General features: G+C 41.1%; 1 protein-coding gene and 1 non-coding gene across 2 annotated transcripts in view; one reads left to right on the forward strand and one right to left on the reverse strand.

The window, feature by feature from the left end:
- Positions 1–26,062, forward strand: part of ppm1h (protein phosphatase, Mg2+/Mn2+ dependent, 1H) — a 38,704-nt gene extending 12,642 nt beyond the window's left edge. The window contains exons 3-10 of the mRNA XM_023284201.3: positions 1,301–1,657; positions 11,028–11,140; positions 11,315–11,399; positions 11,600–11,718; positions 17,071–17,134; positions 19,300–19,407; positions 23,999–24,150; positions 24,517–26,062. Of these exons, the coding sequence (XP_023139969.2) occupies positions 1,301–1,657; positions 11,028–11,140; positions 11,315–11,399; positions 11,600–11,718; positions 17,071–17,134; positions 19,300–19,407; positions 23,999–24,150; positions 24,517–24,664 (1,146 nt within the window). The 3' untranslated portion in view covers positions 24,665–26,062. The remainder of the gene's footprint in view (positions 1–1,300; positions 1,658–11,027; positions 11,141–11,314; positions 11,400–11,599; positions 11,719–17,070; positions 17,135–19,299; positions 19,408–23,998; positions 24,151–24,516) is intronic.
- trnaq-cug (transfer RNA glutamine (anticodon CUG)) lies at positions 7,851–7,922 on the reverse strand. The gene has a single exon. It is a non-coding gene; the product is annotated as a tRNA-Gln (tRNA).
- Positions 26,063–26,665: the final 603 nt, after the last annotated feature.

Raw genomic sequence — 26,665 nt, forward strand, 5'->3', positions numbered from 1 at the left:
AAAAGTGCTCAATCAATGAGCCAGATCACAGGAAACTATGTTTAAGCATGACGTGGGAAGTGATCCTTTGTAGATCAAGACAGTACGCAGTTTGGGAGCACGTAGCGCATCATCCCGAGCCTATTAAACCCTGCGGATTGAAGCTCAAGCAAACATTACCATCATAGCAGAGCTGGCTCATCCAATCATAGACATCTGGCACCCCCAAGGGGAGGTTTACATTTGGATCAGATCACTGAACTGACCGCTGCAGTCTCCTGGCAGTGTTCCCACTGAACACCTGTGGGATGAATTTGAATGCAGCACACAAAGGAGCTTTCATACATTCACTTGCATGATGCACTGACGTCTGCATGAGTTTATTTACATAGTACACAATGAGAGGTAGCTGTGTAGCTTGTTCCAGTGTGCTGTTAAACAGGATTTTTAGATTATTCTGGTCACTGACACTACAGAAGGCGCACCAGCGGTTACCAAGCTTTGCAACCCTGTTCTGATCAGACCGTACTATACATGCAATTCTTCTCGTGGTGTTCCCCATTTTGATTGTTTCATTTTGTTGGCTTTTAGAGGCCTGAAGTGGTAAATCTTACCAGCAAAGAAAAGAGCAAAGATTAGAAAAAAGATTTTAAAAAACACACAGAAATCAGAAGTGTATATTTCATTCTTTGCTCCAGGGATTCATGGTATCTTGAGACCAGCTGATGGGTCCTGGGCCTCCAGGTTTGGAACCACAGCTGTGTATCCTGTGGCTGCAGTCATAAATGATGCTTTGCATTTTGCTATAGTCACATTTTCATTATTCTCGATGAGAGGCCATTGCATTCCATTCTTTTAGAATAGAGGATATCTTGTAGCTTGTAATCGAAAGTAAGCAGGAAAAGCTTTAAATTTCTTAGCTTCAAGCATGGATGCAGCAGTTTTCTTTTTTTTTAAACAGTGTATGCCCTTTAGAGATGCTTATTGGGTCAGATCTGAATGTCTTCAAGTCCTGATCAGTTCTTAAATATTACTAATATTGGCAGATAACCAAGGAAAGACATTTTTCAGTCGACTGCCGACAATAAACAGCCAGTTTCCAGTGTTTTTAGCAGACATTTGCATTGATCATTCATGCTCAGGATTAGTTTGCTCCACAGAAGATAAATAGGTTTTCAGGATGTAGTTGATCATGTTGATGGATCAGTGTGATTGCAAAGTTTGACAAAGTTCCTCTTCTCATGTAACATCCTGGAGACGCACATGTTGACACAACTGATTAATGTGTGTGTGGCGGATGTGTGCTCTTCCCTGTGTGCAGGAGACCTCTGAGGATCTGACCTTTCACTACTGGGCGTTGTTTGACGGTCATGCTGGTTCTGGGGCGGCTGTAGTGGCCTCCCGTCTCCTCCATCACCACATCGCACTGCACTTGCAGGAGGTGATGGAGATTCTCTGCACCCCCAACCTGCTGCCACCCACATGCCTGGGTGAAGAACCCATCAATCACCACCTCACCCCGACATCTCAGCGTGCCCTTACCAGAGCTGCTTCACTCCGAGGCGCCGCAGGGGCTCCAGGTTCCCCCAGCACCCCACCCACTCGATTCTTCACAGAGAAGAAAGTTTCACCTGAGAGTCTGGTGATCGGAGCTATCGAGAATGCCTTCAAAGACATGGTAAGAGACCTGTGCTGCTTCATATAAAAACTGAAAATCAGCATTTTAGTTTTAAACAACAGCTGCTAACGTGATGTGGAGATGATGCTCACCGTTCATCATATACAGTAAAAACAATATGTTCCTGTCACTAATCCTAAAGAAAAACATAAACACTTTGTTACTAATTTTATGTTTGTGTTGCACCTTAAAATCTGTGGCTGTCTTCTCAGTTCCACTCTGGTGTTTTAAAACACAACAGACTTCACAATAGAGCAACATAAAAATGAACTGTGAGGAGATTTATTGACACTACAGTAACATCGTGTGATGTCTGATTGACTATAATTCCCAGGTTGGACATCCCCAACTAATACCTCCAAACTTGTTGCTCCAGTCCTTAATTTTATGACTGGGTGGAGGAGAACATGCAGCACCTATCTAAAGACTACAAAGAAAAAAGCTTTTCCAGCTGTGTTGCCTGCAAGCCGGGTGTGGCTGAAAATGAATAGAAGCTTACAAAAAGACAAAAAATAGGATTAACTCTGTTCTGTTTGCATAGCCTGCAGTCCAAATAACTGCTAATCTTTACACACACCTTTACCTTATATACACGACTAAACAGAACTCGATAAGAATTTTCCAGCCTCCTGTTGAGTTTTACACCACAGGCTACAACATTTATCAGTAACTGTGTACAGACAGCACTGTGCAATCAGTGTGCTTAGATAACATCCATTAGGCTCTAATTGCATCAGTTGATATTGATTCATTGTTGTAGACATAAAGTGAAGCACAAAGGCCTCTAAATTTCCTGTTAGTTTACAAAGAGAAGGGTGCGCACATGAACCATTTTTACTAACTTTTAATAACTGTACATTCTATGCCGTGTGCTGTATGTAATCCTAACTAAAATGGTACAAATGACTCTACAAAGGTCGATTCGAAAAGTGGAAGTAAAAGAGTTTGTGGTGTTTCCTTGTAATAATATGCCACCTTCATGTAGAACTACTAATGACATCTCAGAGTTTGAGTCGTCCACAGCACGCTCTATTCACGTGAATGCAGCTATATATGCAGCTAACTGGAGTGAGGCCACATTTACCGCTTTGTCAGGGAGAAGGAGATGTTAGCGACGTAAAAAAAAACACAAAATGAGCCAGAGTCAAAGGAAATGTAGCAGCATTTGGATGCACTTTTCTGGGGACGACACGCAAGGTAGAGCACAATGCAGTATTTGTCAGAAAAACATCTCTTTGAAGCAACTTGCACCACCATATAGCATAGATAAACAATAAGAAAAACAATGTAAACTACACAAGAACATTTTAACAATACTAAAAAAATTATAAAAATTAAAAATAAGAATACAATATATATATATGTATATAAAACTCAATAGAATATATATTGGTAGGATGTGTAAGTTTGAATTATTCTGATCTGTATTGTATCTTATAACTGCCACCAGTGATTGTTTCCTTGATAAAAACCAGCTACTCCTGGCTGACTTCTAAAACATAAATGAATATAATAGCAAGCCAGCACTTTGAAGGGCTCTTTGAAAGGAACTGCTCCTCAAGATCCGGCTCCCTTCAAAGAGCTATAAATCCCATCTCTACGCCCTGCCATAGTCCACAGAGATTATTAGGTGTCTATACCAGGTGGGTGAAGGTGATAAGCAGCTTAAGGTGTGATTACACACGGTAAACTCCAACAAAACCATGACAACAGCACAAACACTTTCCAAACTCATAATGCATGATTGTTTCTCTTGAAGCACACGGCACCAGTCAGACAGCCAATGCAAAGCCAGGAAAGGTGATGTACTTTCCCCTCGAGCTGCTGCAGGTCACCATCTCTCACCATCTGGCTGTGCTGAAAGTGGATGCTGGAGACTTAACTCATGGAGATGCTGAGAGATCAAGAGCAGAGCCAATCAAAACAGTGCAGGCCTGTCTGACAGGGAGGGTCATCGGTCATTGGTTTCAGTTTCATCATCACAGCTTTGAACACTCTCTGTACTTGCCTGTGCTTATCCTTGCCTGCGTTGCGAAAGAGTAGTGATGGTATGTACTCTTACACTGAGAGATAAAACCAGCTTGTTTTAAACTTACAGGGATTTTATTAATAGTAAATCAGAGTGGGCTATGTAGACAGTATAATGCCTGCAAGCAAATTAAAATATGCAAATGGATTGAAGAAAATATATGTAAGACAAACAAGGAGAGTTAATGTACAATAATTAAAGAAAAAAATACATTACTACATGATGAAAAACAAGACCAGAGGGAATGCTGTAAACACAAACCCCATAAAAATGAGAGGACTTGCAGTTTCACCTTTGTTGTTGCATAAAGCTGAAATCTGCTAATTACCAAAAGTTGCCCTTGAAGCCATGAAATTCTTTTAAGATGTCTTGTTTTGTCACGAACATGTGCCCAAAATCCAAATATATTCAGTGTAATTTCACAGGAAACAAACTAAGATAGCAAAAAATATTCACCTTGAAAAGCTGGAAAGAGTGAGTTAGTGCCAATTTTGCTAGAAAAAATACTAAAACGTAGTTAGTATCTGTGTTCTTGCTGCTGTAAAAGCCCTCCCGCCTGGCCTTGGAAACATGCTAAAACAGATGCGCTGCGTTATGTTGAAGTGATGCTCGGCCTCCGTCATTGCTAAAAGATAACATTTGTTGAAGAGATTTCTCCGAGAGGTTAGATCTTGATAGAGGGCAGTGTGGATACAGAAATCCAAGTAGTCAGTGCAGTCTGGTGCTTCCATGTCTTGACCACTAGATGGTAGTATGTATTTAATAATTCTTTCCAAGCTGTCTGATCTCAAAAAGAGGAATAGTGTACTGGGGCACTTATTGTTGTTTGTGTGTGGGAGTAATTAATGCTCGTTTAAGGATCAGCTAATACACTGAAGGATCCATTGTGAGTTTCTGGTGACAGAATACGTGATGTTGTTGCACCGAGTCTCGAGTATTGTGTTTTTAATTGCTTATCATGATAATTCAGCCACTGCTTGACAGTGTTGTAGTAAGACAGTGTGGTGATAAATGTCTGAAATCACATGATCTTGAAATTGGAATCCAGTTTTACACTGGAAGACCCAGCTGGAATGTTTTTTGTTCTAAAAAAACGTTATGAGAGAATTCTGCAAAGTAGCGTTGCTATTTTTAGTTCCTAGAATGTTCTTCGGGGTGGGATGACGTTCTCTAAGGAAATTCTAAGAATGTTTGGTGATAACATTGTCAGACCATCATGCTAAAAGTATTTCACTAAACATTTTGCACATGTCGCCTCTCGAGTGTATTTCCTCTGATAACATGCAACATAGTGTGACAGTTTTAAATATTTTACCAAAGAACGTTCTATAATATGTTAATTCAAAAACATCCCCCTAAAACTTCAGGCAGAATGTTCTACCTTTGTTGACATACTACATTACAGGATTGTTTTATACAGATATGTTCTTTCATGTGAGCCCCGATAACATCTTGAAAACATTTTTTGAGGACGTTTTTCCTTTTGTTATCATGTAACATAATCTGAGGCCCTGACAACATCCCCTGAATGTTGCAGTTAAAACGTTGTGTATTATGCATAAATGTTCTTAAAATGATCTTTGAATATTCCGTTAAATCCCTTTCCTTTAAGCACTATTATAAGTTATGGTAGTCAGTGTTAGAGTAACATTTCCTGCTAGCTGGGAATTCAGTTCACACTGACTTTATAATACACTCTGTCCCCGTTCCTCCCACTTTACCTTATTCCTGTCAGTAGCCTATCTGCCCTACCACACGTGTTTCTCTCCCTCCCTAATTTGCTCTTCAAAGAGCTATATTTTAAATCTTATAAGATGTATTTTCAGTTCACTGTTCAGCGTTTCACTAATTTGTTTTTCCAGGTGGTTGCAGCTCTCAACTATAGGCTCTAATTACAGTACTTACTTTCCTCCACAGCTGTCATTTATTTTAATTTCAGTAATAATTTTTGTAAAATTAGATGCAGTTTGTTTCAAATAGCACACATTTCCTCTTGGACCGAAATACTGTCACTTCTGCTGACTAAGTACCCAAAAGTCGATTTTGGCAGAATCTCACCCCTTTAAAGCCTCTCGTCTTATTTTTTTAATGAAGCTCATTCTTTAAGAAAATGGGAAGTGTCAGGGAATCTTGGGAAGGTCTGGTATCTCTCTAAATCTCTGTCTCAGAGTTCGCCCAGCCACTGTATCTTATCAGCGGGAAACGGCTTTAATTCTGACACGACTCACTGCATCCTTCTGGAAGTGGAGTAACTGCTGAGGCCCGATAAACACTCAGGGAGGTGCAAATATCAGAACCAATGTGTAGCTTAGAGACACAGGCTTATCAGCTGAGCTCTATGTTGAGCCAGGACAGAAATAAGAGGCGATGAGATCACTGGCCTCATGTGACCCTCCTCAGTTTAGCAAATATATTTGTAGCACCTGGCTCATTCTCTGTATGTGTGTAAAATCTAGTTGAGCTGTACTTTAGCTGTAACTTGACATCCGACGACTATTAGGGAATTACTTTTTGTTCTTCAATCAACAGTGTGGTCTGTCAATTTGAGAGCATTATGTCTCCATTTTAGGTTTAGATTTTGTAATGCGTTTCCTCCGAACCCTGCCCTTCTTCTCAAATAGCCCCTACTTGAGTGCAAATCCGCTCTCCTCTTGCTTAAAATGGTTTGTGTGCACTTAGATATGCTGTTGCTTGCACAAATCTCCTGTGCTTTAGTTTTGTCCTCGCCCTTAGACAGCTTCCGTGCACTTGTGAAACTTCTGCTCACAAATTTGTACTCTCATTGTCTTATCTTTGTGAATCAATCCTGTCAAAAATATTCCCGAACAAGTATAAAATCATCAATGAAATCATTGCTGCCTCCTTGTAGGCACGTTCACTTTGCCTCTTACGTCGTCCCTTACAAGCAGGTTCATCCACTTCTGCCCTCCAAGGTCTTATCATATGCTTGTCAATTGTATTTTGTAGGACTTCCTGACTTAATACATATACCAATATCTGCATAAAAGAGCTACATATAATAGTAGCCCCATCGCACATTGGCTTTCCATTGGGTCACTTTTGGAGACAAACAGGCCAGTTAGGTTCTTTATGGCATCTCTTATTATTTAACCCAGTTCAGCAGAACACTGGCTGGCATGGATGACTCAAATCAAGGACCTCAATTGAATATGTTATTTTAAATGCACTATCACTTAATTGGTAAAGGCATATGTGCAGCATGGGAATCCATATATGATAATTTGCTTGACTTTCAAGTGTTAATTGCATGGAGTAATGGGAACACTGTGACAATAAGTGTATTAACTCCAAAAATCCTACAAGAAATCAACTGATGTACGTATAAAAAGCCCTGGAAGGTCAGAGAGGATGGACCTGGTTACGCATTACTTGCTCATAAGAGATGTTGTCAGAAGTAAAGGTACACTTCTACAAGGAGTGCATTGATCAGCGTCATACCTGGAATTCTATTTGCTGGGGACCTTTGACAAGGTTGCTTCACAGAGATAACACACTGAGATTACAAATCTGAGCAGAAGCTTCATGAACGCACAGAAGCAGTGTGAGAGCAAGAGATACGCTCAAACTAAAGCACAGGACACTTGTGCAGCAATAGTATGTCTGGCTGCCAAAGAGAGAGGGCAGGGATTTGATGGAAAACATTACAAAATCTTAATGCAAAACAAAGAAATAACGCCACTGCTTCAAATAAAGAAAGTAACTCCATACCCATCTGTGAGTCCTTTAAGGGCTCAGCCTAGGAGCTGGGGAATCACAAATAGGTGATAATTTTGAAAAAAAATTGGCTTATTGGCGTTTTCATCAGCCTGTTAACTTAGCTTAAGACAAAGCTAACTGGCTAGCCTGACTCTCTCACTGAGCTCAGTATTTACAGTATTATATCTTGTCTGTACAAAAAATAAAGAGTAAAGCAAGTGTTATTTTTTTAAATTTATTTATTTTTATTCTCCCTTATTAATCCCACGAGGGGAAATTCTGATTTTCGCATCTCTCCCCAATTGGGGGAGTAAGAGCCCCTGGAGCAGGAAGGGTTAAGGGCCTTGCTCAAGGGCCCAACAGTGGCCACATCGGGGTTTGAACCTCTGACCTTCTGATCAGTAGTCCAGAGACTTAACCGTTGTACCACCACTGCCCCCAACACTCAGGTCCCACCGAGATTTGAACTCGGATCGCTGGATTCAGAGTCCAGAGTGCTGACCAATACACCATGGAACCTATTGTTACTGTTATCATTGTCATCATGAATTCACTGCTTCAAGCAGCCAAAAAAAGGAAGTGCTTAACCTCCCATAAAAGATAAATGTTGGTTTTGCAAGGTTTTGGTGTCTAAGTAGTTTTACAAAACAAGATATGACCCATTTATCAGTAAAATTCAGATGTCCTATTAGCTAGGTTTTGTTATTTGTACAAAACCAGGCTGTATTTTTGTGCTAGGCTAAGCTAAGTAGCTGCTGGCAGTAGTTTAAAATTTGGCAAATGGGCATAAAAGTGGTATTTTTCGTGTATGGAAGTGAAAAAAATGGCATGTCCTAAAATCTTGAACAGCTCCTTTTATAAGTGGTCTTCAGAAGTGTTTTCAGGGTGTATTTTTTTTTTTAGTTTAATCTATGGACAAAGCCATGATAGTTTTCCAGTAATGCTAAGCTGTAGCTACAGCTGTGAGACTGGTATAAAGGTATGTTTTGTCTCGTGTGACGGATTCACCAATATGTATTGTCCAAACTATTGAACCACTCATTTAATGGTTTTCAAAAAATATACGGTTCAACATTAACCTTGAGGAAGTTGAGGCAAATTAATTAGCTTTAGCAATTTCAAACCACATTCAGAATGTATTTTTGACCTGGTATGAATTGTCAACATCCATTTTGACTTCATATTCTTCACTCTGCACTTATTTTTGTGAGGTGTCAGTTAACTATTAATGTGTGAATACTGACTTTTCCTTGGTCAAGGTTGGTGACTGTGTGAGTGCAAATGTGTTTGGTACAAAGTTATTAATGCTTTCTATTAAAGTAGCGCTAACATCAATGTTCTGAAAGATTTTCCCCAAAGGTCTTTCTTGTCTTTAAAAACAGCTGATATGTCACCGCTTTGGCTAATTAGTTAAAAATGATTAATTCTGTTAATTACCTGCCACATTGTCCATCACCAGAGTTCTCCATCTTTTCTGACATTTAACTTCTTTTTCTCCCCATACTGTTCCCTGAGTTATTCCTTTACATTTCCTGCTTTTAGGCCTAATAGGTTAAGGCTGTCTCATTGATTCTGCAAATCCAATAACAAAAAATACTGCCAAGAGCATAGAAAAGGGAGGTACTGCCCTGGTGTAAGCTGGTTTGAATGGTATGGTGACGATGGGGACTTTTGGGGCAGGAACACGCAAAACCAAACATTGATTATGGGTTCCATTAAAATAAAACTATAAAACATCTGTTAATGTGTTTGTAGGCCTGTTTTATGTCCTGTTTTCATTTATTCAGTGCTGTGAAAAAGTATTCATGAAATAGAAAATTTCTGTCGGGGGGCAAATACTCTTTCACAGAACTGTATATATTTTTTTTATTTTTTTAATGGAAACCCACGACTTTAGGAACAGATTAAAAAAACAAACAAAAAAAAAAGAATATTGAGATGTTCATCTGGATGGGGATGCAAATGTTTTCCATTTGTGTTCCACTGCACTTCATGTAGTTTGGTGGGGCCAAATGTGTGGGTGTGTACAGCATGATACTGTTTGTTTATGCTGTACTTTGGTGTGTCCCGGTATTTTTCTCCTGAATGAGTTTATAAGAGTGGATTAAGAGGAATATAATTGACTGTTCTTGCTTTGACCTTGTCGCTAGAATTATTTACTGGATGATTGCTTTATTTACAGTGAGTTATGTTTGTTTGTTGTAACTGGATTAGGTAATGATATGACGATGCGAAACTAGATGACTTCTGATTTCCAGTCCTACCTGGTGATATTTTTCGTCTTTCAAGGATATAATAAAGATTTTAAGACGTGTAGAAACTGGTTTGGCACTAGAATGGCAGTTGTGAAAAATGGGATGTGTAATTTTAGGCATTGCATCTCTCTCTCTCTGTCTCTCTCTCTCTCTGCCCTCTGGTTATTTAGCTCAGTTGTGTGACTCTTCCAGGCTGAAGTGGAGTCAAGATAGGTGTAGATGTTTATGCAGACGTTTCCATTATTGAAGAACTGCCAGCGGCAAGAGGCATTGGACACAGCAAGGATAAATATGTATAGCTCACTGTGAATTCATAATTCATGCAGGGTGAAGGACACATTTGTTCACCCCCTCCTCCTGCCCCTCCAACCCCTACCCCCAAGACTAGTGTCTGTCAGGAGTGTCTGCTGGAGTGCAGATTTACACACACTCGTGCTCAGATTCGCACACTTAATGCATCTTGCATCTAGGCATGAGTGCACATATTTATGCGCACTGTGCTCGCGAACACTTGCGATCCTTCTGTTGTCTTCCTTTCAGAGAAACACACATACGTTCCCTTTAGTGTAGCGGAAACGCACACACATTTACAGAGTGGTATTCTGATGGATTTTGTCAGCGGCGGAGCAGAGGGCGATACACTTTAGCTGGGGTGAACATCCCTCATGGGAAAACACGCTCGGGAAGGACTAGCGCGAACGTGTTTGCCAGCGTTTTCAGTCCCACTCAATCTGTTGATCGTGACGGAGGGACGCAAATGAGGCGCCTGAGGGGTCGCTCATTTCCGTGGGATATCTTTCAGCTTCTGTTTTGCGATTAAAGGCCCCTGAGGAGCTGTTAGCAGCCGACCAACAACAGCCACGTAGAGCGCAAAGGGGTTAAGACGTAGTCTGAGCAGCTTGGTTCAAATTTATGTTACCATTTTGATTAATTCTAGTGACAGGTTAATTATTCATCTAATTAATGGACTGATTGCATGGTTTTCTTCAAATCATTTTTGGTTTAATTAGCACCAAATTAATCTGGGCTAATTAACTGGTGTAATAACCAGCGGCCCCTCCAAACTTCCTCTTCTGTCCTTTAGGTTTCCATTCTTTTTATTGCGCCTAGACTTATGGCGCTCTTGATAAATGAATTCATTATGGTGCTATAATTAATAATAGCATCATGTCTGGTTTTACACATCAAGGCGATATTTTACTCCGTATCAGGTTTGGGCTTAAACGCTATATGGCGCTGCGTGATAGGAAAAAGTTTTTGAAGGCTATGATGATTAGAGACACGATAATGTTTCAAGGATGAGTTTGGATTTTAATGTTCTCAGTAGAGGATTCATGCGTATCTTCTGTATGTGTGTGTTTGTATTTAGGATGTCCAGATAGAAAAGGAGAAGGCCGTCTACAACATCTCAGGTGGCTGCACTGCACTGGTGGTCGTCTATTTGCTTGGAAAGCTCTACGTTGGGAACGCCGGGGACAGCAGGTACGATACTCATGCACACAAAGGGAGTGTGCACTGCTATATAACACACATAACCTACCATATAAGCATCTTTTTGTCTCTGTCGCTCACCTCCTCTTGCCTTGCAGCCAGCAGGAGCAACTGTGTCCCTTCCTAAATAAACAGAGTTTTGCTTTGTCTGCTCCTCTCCCTCAGAGCTATCATTATCCGGGCTGGGGAAGTCATTCCCATGTCAGCAGAGTTCACACCAGAGTCGGAGAGACAGCGACTGCAGTTCTTGGTAAGAAAGAACCCTCCTCAGCTGGTTTCTAGCAAGCACAGCTGTCAGATGTTAGCAGAGTTGACCTCCCCTCCTGTTGAGACACCAGCTAGGCTTAGCCTGCTCTCTTTGCCAGCTTAATAGACTATGGAATTGTTTTTCCTATCCCTTGGGCATGTCAATCTTCTACTCTTTCTGTTTTTTTTCTTTTCATATCAAAGGCCTACATGCAGCCCCACTTATTAGGGAACGAGTTCACACATCTGGAGTTCCCGAGGAGACTGCATAGGAAGGAGGTGGGGAAGAGGATCCTGTACCGTGACTTCACCATGTCCGGATGGTACGTCAACTAATGAAAAGTGATTCATTGATAGACGTTTTTTTTTTTTTTTTTTATTGAACTACTGATTGAATTGATCATAATGTCAAATGCAAGTGTTTTTCCATTTTGCTCCTTCAGTATGTATGTCTGTCAGTTTGCCCTTTGTCTTCCTGGGAAGTTATTTTTTGCTGAACACATTTGTTAAAAATCTTGTCTTTTTTTTTTTTTTTTTTTTACACTTTTTACTTGTGTATCTGCATTTATAAACCCCCAGAGAATCATTTATACCAAAGTAATTTCTGCATGATAACCTGTTATCTAGATCTGAATGGCTTTGCAATGTACCGGTTATGAAAATAGCCACTAATAGCGTCTCTGTCCAATTCAGTGTGTGCCAGTGTCCAAAAAAAAAAAAAAACATTCAAAGCTTCAATGTCAGAGGGAGGCCAGAATGTGTCCTTGACATTTCTTCATCTGTGTATGAGAAGAAGTCATGAAGGAATTTGTGGGCAAAGCAAAAACTTCCCTCTTTATCTTACTGTGGAGAGAGATTTTTTTAAAAAAAAAGGTCATGGAGATCCAGGGAGATGAAGTGAGATGGAGGAAATGAGAAAAAAAACATAAAAACGAAGAAACAGATGGAAATGTGAAAGCAAGGTAAAAGGATAGAGAAGAAAAAAAGGGCACCAAACAGATAAAAAGGAAGCAGACGAATGTTGATATTTACATCTCCAAGTGTCCACTTTACATTTCTCTGTAAGAGAAAAACATGTTGAGGTTATATATTATTTAATGTAATCTTGTAAGGACTTTAACCCTGAAGTCATACTGTAGTTAAAAACACAGCTACAGTACTAAGGCCACATTTGGATAACGACTGGGATTTGACACCTACCTCTTCCATTTAACTTTTGCCAGTGATGGAAGAAACATTCAGATATGTGCAAGTAGAATTACCACTGTAATATGAAAAACTCAAAAGTAAAAGTCCTGTATTTAAAGTTGTACTTGGGCTTTCATCACTACAATTACAGTAAGTAGTAAAAAGTAGCTAAGCGTATGTACTTAAGTAACTAATATAAATGTAGTTTTTGGGAATATCTTGTATTATGGAATCATCATATTATATATTATAAGGTGATTGTAGTTTTCTAAGTTGAATCTTCAAGTGCAGTTAAGCTCACCAGCTGTCAGATCAATGCTTTGGGATATAAAGTACAATAATTCTTTCTGAAATAGAAAACAAAAGAGAAATATAGAAATACCTCAAATCCAAATGCATGTACATGAATCCAATGTGAGTAAATGGACTCGATTACATAACAGCACTGTTGTAGCAACAGCAATTAGAGTCATTCCAGAAATTGGAGTTCTTTGTTCTTTAAGCGTTTGAATTGTGTTTACCCCTGCAGAAAACGTGCTGTGCATATATATATATATATATATATATATATATACTGATGCAGATGCTAGTGACAGAGGGACAGCGAGGGTAAAAGAGCAACTGGACTGAGGACAAAGCGGGTGACTGACGAGGGATGAACAGAATTTTTTCTGACATCTCTGTGCAGTTGTGTTTTGCGGCTCGGCTCAGTTCAGCAGATGTAGGTCAGTCGGTGGCTGTGTTCCTTATTGGGCCCAGAACTCTCAGCCTGCCGTCTGCCTGCTTACTGTCTCAGCAGTGCAGACGGCCTGTGATGTATTTTTAATAAGGTTCTACCCATAACCCAGTTCTGCTTCAGTTTCACCCGGACTAAGTCTGGGTCTTAAACTAGTAGCCTGTCAGCCGGCAGGGCTGATTGCTGTGGATTTGCGTAGGTGTGACTTAACTGTGTCATCTTGTATAGGTGCAGTTCATAGGCTCTATAGGCAGAGAGGATCAGGTTTTGATGTCTGTGCCGTTCTCTGTCTACGCATGTACACGTGCATGTGCAGCCTGTGTGCCCACATGCTGCGTGTATGTGTGGGTGTACGCTGCCGTCCAATTCCCTCAAAGGCATCCATGATCAAGGCTGTGCTCTAATGAAGGCATACAGGCCTGCAGCCCACCTCTCTGTCTTCCTCCCTCGCTTTCTTTACCTCCCTTCCCTCCCTCGGCCAGTTGGACCAGAGTGTGATCTGGCTTTGGCATCGCAGACTGTAATGGTGGTCGTTGGCTGGGACGGCGGGCGGTTTTGTTTGCCCAGAGTGATGGATGTTGAGTGGTCAGTCGTGTTCGGCATGATCCAGACGCCACGGTAGCACAGGCTGTCAGGTGGAGGGATGGAGGGATGGAGGGAGGGAGGGATGGAGGATGGGGATAGATGGTGGGTGGCTGCAGAAGGAAAATAAAAAAAGAACAAGATGATGTGGTGGACACAAAGGAGGGCAGTGACAAATGACAACGAGCAGTTCTGAAGCTTTCTCCCTTTAGTGTCCATGTCCACAGGGGTGTCTGTCCTCCCCCTGATCCTATAGACAGTGAATAAAGGAGGAGGGGGAATAACACACGCTTGCATCACTGTCATACAGTATTGTGCAAAAGTCTTAGGCACTAGATGTCAAAGGAGGAAGCTTTAATGAATATGTGCAAAAGGCTCTCTGTAGAAAAAGCTAAATTAAATCAATGTAAAGTGTGACTCCCCATCAAGAATTCTCCTCGTCTCAAGGTAGTTGGTAGGTTGGTTGTTCCAGAGAAGTTGTCACAGTTCTTCTTATGCTGTCTTCTGTTTCTTCATGTAATCTCAGTTTGACTCTGATGTTGAGACCAGGGCTCTGTAGGGGCCAGACTACCTCCTGGGGGACCTTTCTTGTTGCTGAAGATGGTTCTTCATGACTTCATGGCTGTATGTTTGGTGTCACTGTCCTGCTGCAGTGTGATTTTGGGACTGATAAGACATCTCCCTGTTGGTATAGTCTGGTGGATAAGCATCAAAATGTCTAAAGTACCAAAAAAATTTTTTGCACAGTACTGTATAATCTCACCCCCTTCTCTGACCCCCTTCCCCCCCCTGCTCCTCCTGTTCTTCCTCTCGTTTCCATTATGCCTTTATATTGGTGTGACCGATTCCTACAGCATGTATTTAGAGAATCGCTGGGTCACTGCCATTTACTCTGGCCTTGCTTTGCTCCTGAGAGCACCACTCAGTCTATGAAGAGCCCATCAAGGTTGTCCAAAAAATTTATTGCAACCAACCGTCAATTGCGCCAATTTGTCTGACTCATCCGGTGGTGAAACAGGCCCCGCCACAATGTCACCTCAAAAGTCTGTCGACAGGTGTGTGTGTGTGTGTGTGTGTGTGTGTGTGTGTGTGTGTGTGTGTGTGTGTGTGTGTGTGTGTGTGTGTGCGTCTGGTTGTGCTTGTGTACGGATGTATATAACAGTGTGCGTGCAAATTAGGATGCAGCGCACGTACCGCTGATGTTTTTCTGTCACCCCTCTTTGCACCAAGCGGAGATGACATCACTCTTCTTCTCTCCTGCCCTTCCTTAGTCACCTGCAGAGAAGATGATACAACTCCCCTCTCCCCTCCTTCCCAGTGTCACTCTCTTCCTCTCCCCCCCCCCCCCACACCACTCTCTCCCAGTTAGTCACAGGCTGCGGTCTATCGGGCAGTCGTACAGCCCTTGAATGTCAAAGCGGCCAGCGTTGTGGTCAAACAGTGCGGCCCACGAGCAAATCTCCTTGCTGTTTTTGATGTGTCCCCAGAGCAGGGAGCAGGTATCATAACAGGATTAATGTGTATCTTTCTCATTCTGTCACACACTCGTTATCTCAAGTCTGACAGGCTGGATTCGCAGTAAACACACGTCTCGAGAGGGAGACTGTCCCTGACAGCAGGCTCCGGGGATTTCATCCAAGACATCTTTGAAATAATGACAGAAAGTGTGTGCCTCTCTGTTGTAGTTTTTTTTTTTCCGGAGACTAACACTTCTTGAAGGTGAAATACTAAAATGAAAGGAGTTTGGAGTAATTTTGCAGGAGAAATGGTGTTAAAATAGAGAGGGTGAGACCTGTTTTAATGGTCAGTTTAAGTTTCCCATCATCATGGTGCTTTTTTAGCCTTTTTTTTTAGCACGCCATGATCACTGCAAGCATTGGTGTGGAAACACTTCAGCGGACTGTTATTTTGTGATGCAGCTCTCCACTCAGAAGAGGCTGCAGACTGTATTTCTGTGTTTGTGGGCTGTGTGTTTGCTGTGATAGTCGTCGCTCCGCACAGTTCAGAAAGTGCTGAGTGCAGCAGTGTGGCGCTCGCCTAAGGTGGAAACATATGGTCTCTCTGAGTGGAACCAGCAGTAATGTAAAAACCATCCTGGTCCCTGCTAATCTGCTTCACAGCAGCTGAAAAGCATTGGGTATGGTGTGTGGGGCAGACCTGGGTCACATGGCATTTGCAAATAACGTGTTTGTTTTAAGCAGTCTTTCCAACTATATGGCTATTTTCCATAACTGATACAATTAAAAGTGCTCTAAATTCTCTTTAAACTGTTTTTTTTTTATGTCAGTTATGTGTATTTCTTCCTTCATTTCCTCCAAGCTAAAGGCTAAAGTGAAGAATAACCTGTATTTCTAAACGTTATTTGATACAGGTCAGGATTCAATCAAAGCCAGATTTTTATTCGTTGCACCTGGTGTGAGTTGTGAATGGAAAACTTTGTCCTGGCAGCTCGTCTGGAAATTGGCTCAAATTTGTAGTGTTTCTGGTACAGTAAAGTTACACAGCTGTTCCTCTGACGTTAAACCGTTCATGGATGAAAAAGCGTACACTCACTATGAGCATATGAGCAAGAGTGTTGGGTTTCTTTACTGCAAGTTTCTGAGCTGTAAATGTGAAAAGTGTATCCTTAGACCTGGCATGAATACATACTGTACTTTACAGTCTTCTTCATCATGCTGCAGCTCCGTCTGGTCTCAGTGTGAAGGTGGTAAATTATTCATTAGTTGGGGAAGTTTAAACATTGCTCTGAGAACAGAATGTGAACGTGGATGGTCTTGCATCATTCAGCCGTTTTACATCCAGACCTTCAGAGTCATACACGCACGTACTCATAAACACAGCTGCTGCAGACAGTCACAGAAAACCAACAGTTAACCAAGACAGTCTCACACACCGTAGACGTCGTCTTTGTCGCTAGGGAGACTTTTACAAGATCAGTTAGACAGAAAAAAAAAGAGAGAGAGAATTATGCTAAGGCTCTGTGTCGTTCTCTGTGATGTCTGGGTGAATTTCGTCTCTTTTTTTCCCACTAACATACTCTTTCACTCCGTGCCAGTCGCCTCGGCAGCAGGCCCTGTGGGGGGCACGGAAGCGATGCATCTCCAGGGCACGTGTGTGCTGCCTGCCATAAACAAAAAAGCCATTAAAGTGTCTTCTCTTCTCTGCACAGGGCTTATAAAACCATAGAGGACGATGACCTAAAGTTTCCCCTGATCTACGGCGAAGGGAAGAAGGTAAGAAGTGCTCGGCAGCCGCTAGCTGACAGAGTTACTCCCACGGCCTTGTGTGCCTCGCCTGTAATCAAAGCTCACCAGGGCACCATTAGTCAACCCCCTCCTGCCACTGTGTGGAGGAGCCAGCCAGTGGAAAGCATCCCTGGCCTCTTTTTCCACAAGGATTTCACATCTTGCACCAATACCACAGGCAATTTCTGGACTCTAATGGACTTTGTGCTTTTACGTCCCTCAGCAGGTAAAATGGAGCACTAGCCCAGCTAGGGCTGAAAGGAGGGACTCCCATCTGAAGCCACCTCTTAGATGGATATGATGAAAGACAGATGGAAATGTCCAATAAGGGGCAATATGTTAATTGGAGTCGAACTGAAATGAATCACTGAAACTTGCAGGAGATTCTTGTCAGTGTTTTGACACAAACACCAAAGAAAAGGTCATGAGCTCAGCACACTGTTCCTGACATTTTCCTTTCCCTCAGTGATGCCGTACATGCAGTGGTGTGCAGCATCTTGTCCTTGTTGAATTGAAAAGGTCAGAGAGGGAACATGATAGATTTGAGTATGTTCTCACCGTGGCCTTCACCGGCTGCTTTTTTAATACGTACAGACAGTAGATTTATGTTTGACTGATGACAGGGGCAGATGTCACACCACAGTGTTCTCTTCCTGCAACCGCAGTCTGGTTTACCCCGGTGCCCACGTCGTGTCCTCTCCCTTTGAAGTGAGGCACGGAGATGGATGGCTAGATAGAGCGAGGGAGCTTTGTGCGAGGGAGAGGAACGCCAGAGCACTTCAAAGCCCGGCTCGCAGCCTGCTGGGCCCCAGCGCTCAACAATTAATCCCAGGATGTTTCCCCTTCTCTGCTGGAGGAGCTGCACCGCCACTTTGAAATGCTCTCCCTCCTCTCCACCTCTGTGTCTCCTCTGCTCCTCCATTCTGTGCTGCATACCGATCCCAGCTCATCTCTACCAGGCCTCACTTGCCCTCATACTTAAATGCCCTTTGTCTGTACAGTAGATTCAATTAGCCCACTTCCCCGGTCCCGTGCCTGCGTCCATTTATAGAGGCAGTCGTAGAGATATGTCCAGACAGTCCAGTTTCATTCAGCTTATAAATGAATATAATATCATTTGAGTCTTGGAGAATGATTTTATTGACCTGTTACATCTGGGATATGCTGACAGTGAGCTGCAGCTTTTTTTTTTTTTTTTTGTCTAAATGCTGCTTATCCATCCAGAGAAAGATTCCCACTGGGAGTAGTCTGTAAAATGTCAACAGAGCGATGCCGTGCAGGTTACTTTTACAGTTATCAAGGACGGCATAATAACGTGAAGTGAATGGAATAGACTCACAGAAGGTTGAGTGAAGTCTTAAGCTTATCCAAAGGAGAATTCAAAAAAAATTATTATATGCTTGAGTATTCAGCACCAGAAATTCATTAGAACGGTCTGGATCATATTACAACCTCATGAATACCTACACAAGTGTCAAAATGATCTTAAATCACTTATCACAACTATGTTTTTCCTAGTTTTGACAGAACTGGAAAGGTCTAGTGCTATCAAGTTAAAAATAATTCCACTTTATTGCTTTGTTTGGTCTTGTTGTCTTTGTTTTAGCCAAAAATATCATTGTGCTCCCCAATTTAATTGACCAGATCTGGGAACACAGTAATATAAAAGGAAGTCTGATATGATTATGATCATGATGATAATGGAGCTTTTAAACAAACCCTCAGGCAAGCCAGTTGTTCAAAACTTTTGAAAAATCAAGATGAATGGTAAAATGATTATCCAAAATTGAAATAATCTAAACTACTGGCTTGTTTCCAAACTGCCTGATCACTGTACTGCTCACGTTTCTTGCCTGATAGCGATGCCGACATTATTCCCAGATCTCTGCAGTTTATCATGACCACCAGAAATGATGGCTCACGTTTAGATAGTGACTAAAAAAAAAAAAAGTGTTCTTTAAGGCTTTCACTGTTTCCCTCTTTATTCTCTGTTCAATAAAAAAAGATGTCACTCATCATTAGAGAGCACTTAGATAAGCAAAAGCTGAAATCAAAAAGGCTCATTTTGAGAAGCCGAAACACTGCAGAGTTTTTTTGTTGCTCTGTTTAACTCAAATGAAGGCTGGCCTTGATGTGCTGCTCGTCTTTTGCAGGCTCGTGTGTTGGCTACCATCGGTGTCACGAGAGGCCTTGGCGACCACAATCTCAAAGTGCACGACTCCAACATTTACATCAAGCCCTTCCTGTCCTGCTGCCCAGAGGTATGCTCCATTTTGAATTTGATCTCTCATTATGCCTCCCTTGGGGCAACACAATGCTGTGGTGCTGAGCTTTGGTGGTTCAGGGTTCAGCTGATGCCTTTTAAATGTACGAGCAAGACTCCTCTGGAACCCATGGATTCCTCCCACGGTCCTAAAACATTAAAGCATGCATGGTAACTCTAAATTGCTTGTAGGTGTGAATGTGAGCGTGAAACCTGTCTGTCTCTGTGTGTCAGGATAGTAATATGTCCATGTCCAACATAACTGAGGGTTTGCAGTTATGTGAAAAAGGAAGTATGTTCCATAGAAATAGTTGGCTTTATTGACATATTTGGACAAGCAAACAGTTAATCATCTTTGAAGCAGTACCTACAGATAAAGGTAATATACTTAAACACAACCACAGGGGTTTTGCTTTTTCAATCATTTATTCAACAAAACTGTCAACAGATTGTACTATTCTTTGGTGGAAAAAGTGACTGCACCCTTGGTATCAGAAGCTAATATTATCTTGTAGGTGTTTTGCATAATTGTCCATCAGTCTCTGACATTCGTTCTGAAATCTTTAACCACTCCTCCTGCAAAATCCTTACATTTGCAAGGTGTTTGGGGTTTTTCTTGCATGTATTGCACATTCAAAATCCCACAAAACATTTCCATTGGATTCAAATCTGGCCCTTGACTGGGCCATTCCATAATGTCCCATTTGTTCTTTTTGAGCCATTCCTTGGTGGATTTGCTAAAGGGCTTATGATCATTATAATGGTAAAATGTCCACTTCTGCTTCAACTTCAACTATCAGACAGATGACCTCACATTATCTTCACACGTTCTTTGATGTAATGCAGAATTAACAGTTGAATCAATGACTGTAAACTGCCCAGTCCATGAGGGAAGCAGCCCCAAACCATAACATTTCCACCATCATGCTTCACAGTCAGTGTAAGTGTCTTCTCCCGAACAGCTGTCCTTGTTCTTCACCAGACATGTGTACTATGACGGTGGCTAAATAACTCTATTTTTGATTCATCTGTTCAAAGCACATTACTTCACAAGCTCTCCTATTTGCTCGTATCTTCACTGGAAAACCACAGTTTTGCTCTGATGTTCTTTTTCAACCATAAAGACTGTTTTCCTGACACACTTCCCATTCAGGTCAAAGTCATGCAGCATTTTTCTGACTTTAGGTCCAGCATTTTGACATCTGCTGCACAGTTACCTGCAGATCCTGTGATAAAGTTTTGTGTTCTTTGAAAGTTTTTTGTTTTTTTTTTTTGCATCAGACGGTCTGCTCTTGGGCTGAATCTGCTGGGGCGGCCAGTTCTGGACAAACTGGCAGCCATTTGAAATCTGCACTGTTTGTAGATGATTTTCCTCACAGTGAAAGGATTTATTTCAGATATTTTGGAGATCTTTTTCAATTCTTTGCCAGACTCAGGCATCCACAACCTTCTTTTTAAAGGCTTTACAGCTATAGATTTAAAGGTGTGATACATATACTTACTTTTCTTGTGTGACTGAATTGTTATTTCTTATTTAATTTCTGAAAACGACCTTGTCATTGTCGCGCCATGACTATAATGTGTTTTTATTCAAAGGTGATGTTTTATAGATGATCAAGTGTGTACTTCACTATTCAAATATGTTGAAAAAGTTTTCAAGAATTTCCACTTTTTTCACATTTATGTAGCTAGTGGATTATGCCTTCTTTCACAATGTGCAGACAGAATAATGTCCCTCAATCACATTATTCTTTGAGTGGTAATACTTGTAATAAAGTATGTTTGGTGATTTACTTGTTTTTACTTGCTTCCCCTTCTCACACTGTCACCTTCAGTTGTCAGCTCACAGTATCGATCTAGCTTTGAGACAAATTACATAAACTTGTTGCTGACAAAAAGGTGGGTGTTTGGGTGCACAAATACAGGATGATGAACACAGAGCACTTCTTGCAGCACATATACTGGTATTACTTGGACTATTGGTGAGGAAATCTGTGCCTCCTCCTCTCTGGATTTGTTCCTATGTGATTGTTAAATGTCCAAAAAGTAAGTTTCTTTTAAAAAGTAAAGTTGATGTGGAGGATCGGAACCTCATGATTCTGATTGTTAGTGTGTCTGTTATCAAACTCACTTGTTTTCAAGCATATGTTCATATTAAATCATCTGCATTTGAGCATTTATGTAGGAAAAAAATAAGAAAAAATAAACTGAGGTCGTCAGTGGCAGTACATTAACAGTGCTGCAGTGTTTTATGATGGATATTTAGTTTTATTTTACTTCATAATCATGACCTCCTGATAAAAAGAGAACACGGACGTAACGATGTACAATGCCTTTGGCCATTAACAGTCAGCACTGTGAACTGTGTGGTCAGCATGTACACATTAACATTCCCCACTGGCCATCGCCCTCAAATGACTCCCTTTCCTTCTGCTCATGATTGCGGTAGTCACGAAGCCCATGAATTCTCTTGATCTTTAATTCATTGCCCTCTGAGTTCAGTCATAGTTCAGGCTCCTTTTTGATGTTCCCCTGAAGTGCTTGTAGTCCCTATTGTTTCAGATCGAGCATAAACACATTAGCGGCATGTGAGACGTGTCATATCTGAGCATAGCATTAGGTGGTAGGTTGGAGAGGGCCCTGCAGGGATGTCAACTCAGAATTACTGACTTCTCTCCACTTGTGAAGAGAAAAGGCTAAGACAAAAACTGAACTTGGCAGATGGAGTCACTATGACATTAAATACGGGTGCTGGGTTAGAAATCAAAAGCTCAGGTCGTCACCCTTCTACCAGAGATATTTTGTTGCCGCTGCTGAAATCTATATTGAGAATTTGACTCTTGGAGCTGCCATCTCTTTAATGGACTGACAGTCTCACTCATTTTCTCCCTTGACTCGTGTCATGAGGCTTACCACAAAAAAAGACTCATGATCCACACGGAGGTCCTTCTGATTCCTTTACAACTGCTTTCACAGGCGCTGTGTGCGGTACTGTTTCCACGGTAGCCTCTGCAGTAAGTTGGTGTGTCTGCTTTGAATAAGAAACTCCCCCACAGTAGCAAAGGAATTACTTGAAGCAACCAAACAAAGGCAGTCCAAGGCCACCGTATATTCTTTTTGCCTGCTATTTCAGAGCATGCTTTTGTTCAGCTATAGTAGTTTCAAAGATTGTGCCTCACAAGAGTTGCCACAGTAACATGAGGATGTCTTTACTCAAGAATATCAGCTGAAAGGGATATAGAGGAAGATTTGTCGAGAAAATGGGGAATGAATAGTCAGTGCACCTAAATTAAGAATAAAACATATCTTCTCACTTACCCTTGGTGATATTTAACCATAGTTTTGGTTTTACTTGCAGATGTTTTGAGATATCCATAATGTTTGTAGATTGCTTGAGGTGTAGCCTTTTTTTTTTTTAATACACTATAAATTGCAATATATGTCTTGCATTGAACTGTTTTAATTGAAATTACTTTTCAGAGATGAAATAATGTCTCTGAAGGCTGTGGAAAGTCAGCTCACTTACTCATTTTTAACCTCACTAGCTGTGCGTCTTAATTAAGCAGCAACTGTCAAGGCTGAAAATTTAAGCAAACGCAGAGATGCCAAAAAACTGTAGTCCCTCGAATGTCCACTTGAGGCTGGCTTTAAAATTGAGTCAATCCCCATAGACCTCATTGTTAAAATGTCCAAATTTACAGCAGAAATACAAGTGTTTACAGCCTGGTACGATAAACGGTTTGGTCTCTCCAGATTACTTCTCTTATTTTGAGGCACGACCGCCTACTGCTAATGCAACCTTCATTCTATTAGGCATGTAATTGATCCTACCTGCATCATTTTTCTGAAAAGTGCTCTTTTGGTTCATTTTTGTTTTACCAATTTTGCTGTTGACTTTGCGGCAATGCTTTACTAAAGAGCATAAAAGATTGTGTGTAGGTCCTCCTTAAGAGGATAGGAATGATGGTGATGAAGTTGTGTTTCAGTTAAAGTTTTATGAGGAATGACCCAACATCTTGTTTGTGTGTACTTCACTCTTTCACTTTCAAATTTAAAACGCTTCATTTTATTAACATCCTTGGAACTAGTATGGTGCAGAATCAAATTCACTGCCATGGCATCGGGGTATAACTACTAAACTGGCTGAACTTACCTTTAAGGTTAAAGATAGCATCCATCCATCCATTATCTATATACCGCTTAATCCTCAGTCAGGTCATGGGGGTGCTGGAGTCTATCCCAGGTGACTTAGGGTGAAGCCAGGGGACACCGTGGACAGGTCACCAGTCTATCACAGGGCTACATATAGAGACAAACAATCACACTCACATTCACACCTACGGACAATTTCGAATTACCGATGAACCTCAACATGTTTTTGGACTGTGGGAGGAAGCCAGAGAACCCGGAGAAAACCCACGCATGCACAGGGAGAACATGTAAACTCCATGCAGAAAGATCTCAGGCCGTGACGCGAACCGGGGATCTTCTAGCTGCAAGATGACGGTGCTAACCACCGAGCCACTGTGCAGCCCTAAAGGTAACATTTTATGCAAAATTTATAGATTTTTCTCTCCCTTCACCTTCAGGTCAAAGTTTACCCCTTAGCACAGTCCGAGCATGGAGCTGATGACGTTCTGGTGCTGGGAACTGACGGTCTGTGGGACGTCCTCTCCAACCAGGAAGTAGCCGAAGCAGTCAGCTGTTTCCTGGCGAACTGCGACCCCGACGACCAGCACAGGCATGTTTGCTCATCAGCTGTAGTCAGCAGTCAGAGCTGAACTTCCTCTCACCCCTGTCTTGTTTGGAGATGATGAACATTGTTATCTTGTTGTAATTATGCAAATTTCCCAACATTTAGATAAGTCATTTCTCCGATGTCGAGGAAAAGCTTGTAAGACTATTAACAGGGTGCGCTGTCACTCCTGCTCCTGTGAGCTTAGTTTCAAAAGTTCACTATAATATTTTCAGATCTTCTGTTGTCATCTGACTGTGTGCAGATGTACTTAGTAAAATGCTGTCCATAATTATTATGTGAACATTTATCTTTTTGAATAGCCCCATGCAACGACTGCACCTTCACCATTTATCTCTTCTGTTGTATCAGGTACACAATGGCAGCTCAAGACCTGGTAATGAGAGCACGAGGAGTGCTGAAGGATCGAGGTTGGAGGATATCCAACGACAGATTAGGCTCTGGAGATGACATCTCTGTCTACATCATTCCCCTCATGTACGGTAACAAGCAGAACTAGCCGAGCTACGAAACGACAACCACCACAGCAACGCAACCCCACCTTGTCCTCCCAGCTTTACTTCTGCAGTTTCCCTCATCCCTTGTTCTCTTTTAAAAGTGCTTTAGTGTGGACTTCCTCCTTTGCTGAGGGATCCAAGCTGTTTCTGGTCAGAGATGGGATTTCTGGCCAGTTTCCCCTTGATCATGCTCAATTAGGGTGATCTCTATTTGACTGCTTCTTTTTTATGGATAAAAAAGTGAGTTGTTTTTTTTTTTGTTCAGCCTCGAGGAAGCCATCATGAACTTTGTTGCGGGGAATAGCTGAAGAGCCTGGACGCTCGTAGATGAGATGGTGATGTGCATCTCAGGATCGCTGTTAGTACCTAATGCACAATATTTATAAATGTGAAAATGTAAATATTCCTTCCAAGACGTAAGACATTTGATAAGTGTGTTTGGTTGAACACCTGTACAGTGTAAAGGAAAAAAAACTAACCTGAAGACTGATGTCCTGTATATATTAATCGTACCTCCTCTGTTTCATGTGGGTTTTTAATTCATTTGAATTTTGCCAGTCATAATTGTAGTCACCTGTTGAAAGGTAGGAAAACAAAAACTTGCGAGCCTTATCTAGACTGTTGCTTCTCATAATTCTGCAGGTGTGTTTTTGTTCATTTGCACTGCAACACTGCGCTCACTGTAAAGCAAAACTGCTTCCATTGAAACTGAAGAAACCCATTTATGAAGAATAGACTGACAATGATGAGCCAACTTTAAGGTTTTGACTACGTGAGACCAAGAAGACTTTCTCCTGCACTCGTTCTCCACCAGCCTCTGAAACGTCTTCCTTTTATCCTCTTTAAGACATGTTGTCATTGTCCTCTTTAAGTGGCTGTTTGCATGCTACATCAGGTGTATTATCACCTGCTACCTGTGCCATTATTAACTTGCATTGTCACATTTTATATAGAGAGTTCAAACCTTCTGTCAGATATTTGTGCCCATTAAAAGTAACTGATCCATAGGAATAACAGGTGCCTCTAACAAGACTGATTTTTAACGTAATTTTAAGTAAAAGTAACACTCATCATTGCTGACAGTTAAATAGACAACACTGACCTTATGTGTCTCAGTACTGTCCTCTGATTCAGCGGTTTTAGTTCATTTAGATGTTACTGTTTTTATCTTAACTGCTGTACAAGTGACAGAAGCTAATGGAACAGAGTAACTCAATGTATAAATGTAAATAATGTTTTCAGTGGACCCTTCTTTCTTTTACTGTAAGTGATGTACATCTTGCAAAAAACCAAAACTCGTAATTTGTACTCTTTTAGAAACCTAGAAACAGTGTAAAAAAATGGTTTAGATGCTTACTTTTCTGCTCTATTAAAAAAAAAGACAATTTCTGACCTTTTAATCGCCTTTTTTCCCCACTTTATTCTCTGTCATTGATTTTTCAAAATAGCGTGGAATTGTGTAGTAAGGGGGAAAGTAAGCTATGAGTAGTTGATTGATCTTGGCTCAGGGTGTACGCACAGGGGAATAAACAGAAACATTACTCAACATTTGCTGGCCAGGGCAAACAATAGCCGTTCCAGCAAATGGAATTCCTGGTAACTTTAAAACATGAATATAATTTCTGTTAAACTAAAACTTAAGGTGAGACACTGCAGACAAAAAGATGTCTTTTCAGGCACTGGTTAGTTTTGAGATTGTGGCTTATTTTGCTTTTAAACGAGTGCACAGAAAATATTGTGAACACGTTTAGGTGGTTATTTTCCTACACTATCTGTATCTACATTTGTTCAAATAGGTGCAGTTTTGTTAAGATATCACTATAGTGTGCGCATTTAAACAACACTTCTGAAAAAACTGTAATACAAAAAATAATTGCCTTTATGGTCCGTGTATTTATCTGGCAAATGGATATTCCGTTCTGAAATGGGAATTGAAAAACAAAAAATGAGTGGTTATTTGATCTTCGTTTTAAAATACAAAAATTAAAATTGAAATACAAGGC

This window comes from Amphiprion ocellaris, chromosome 3, assembly GCF_022539595.1.
Source record: "Amphiprion ocellaris isolate individual 3 ecotype Okinawa chromosome 3, ASM2253959v1, whole genome shotgun sequence".
In the NCBI taxonomy this organism is placed as follows: Eukaryota; Metazoa; Chordata; class Actinopteri; family Pomacentridae; genus Amphiprion; species Amphiprion ocellaris.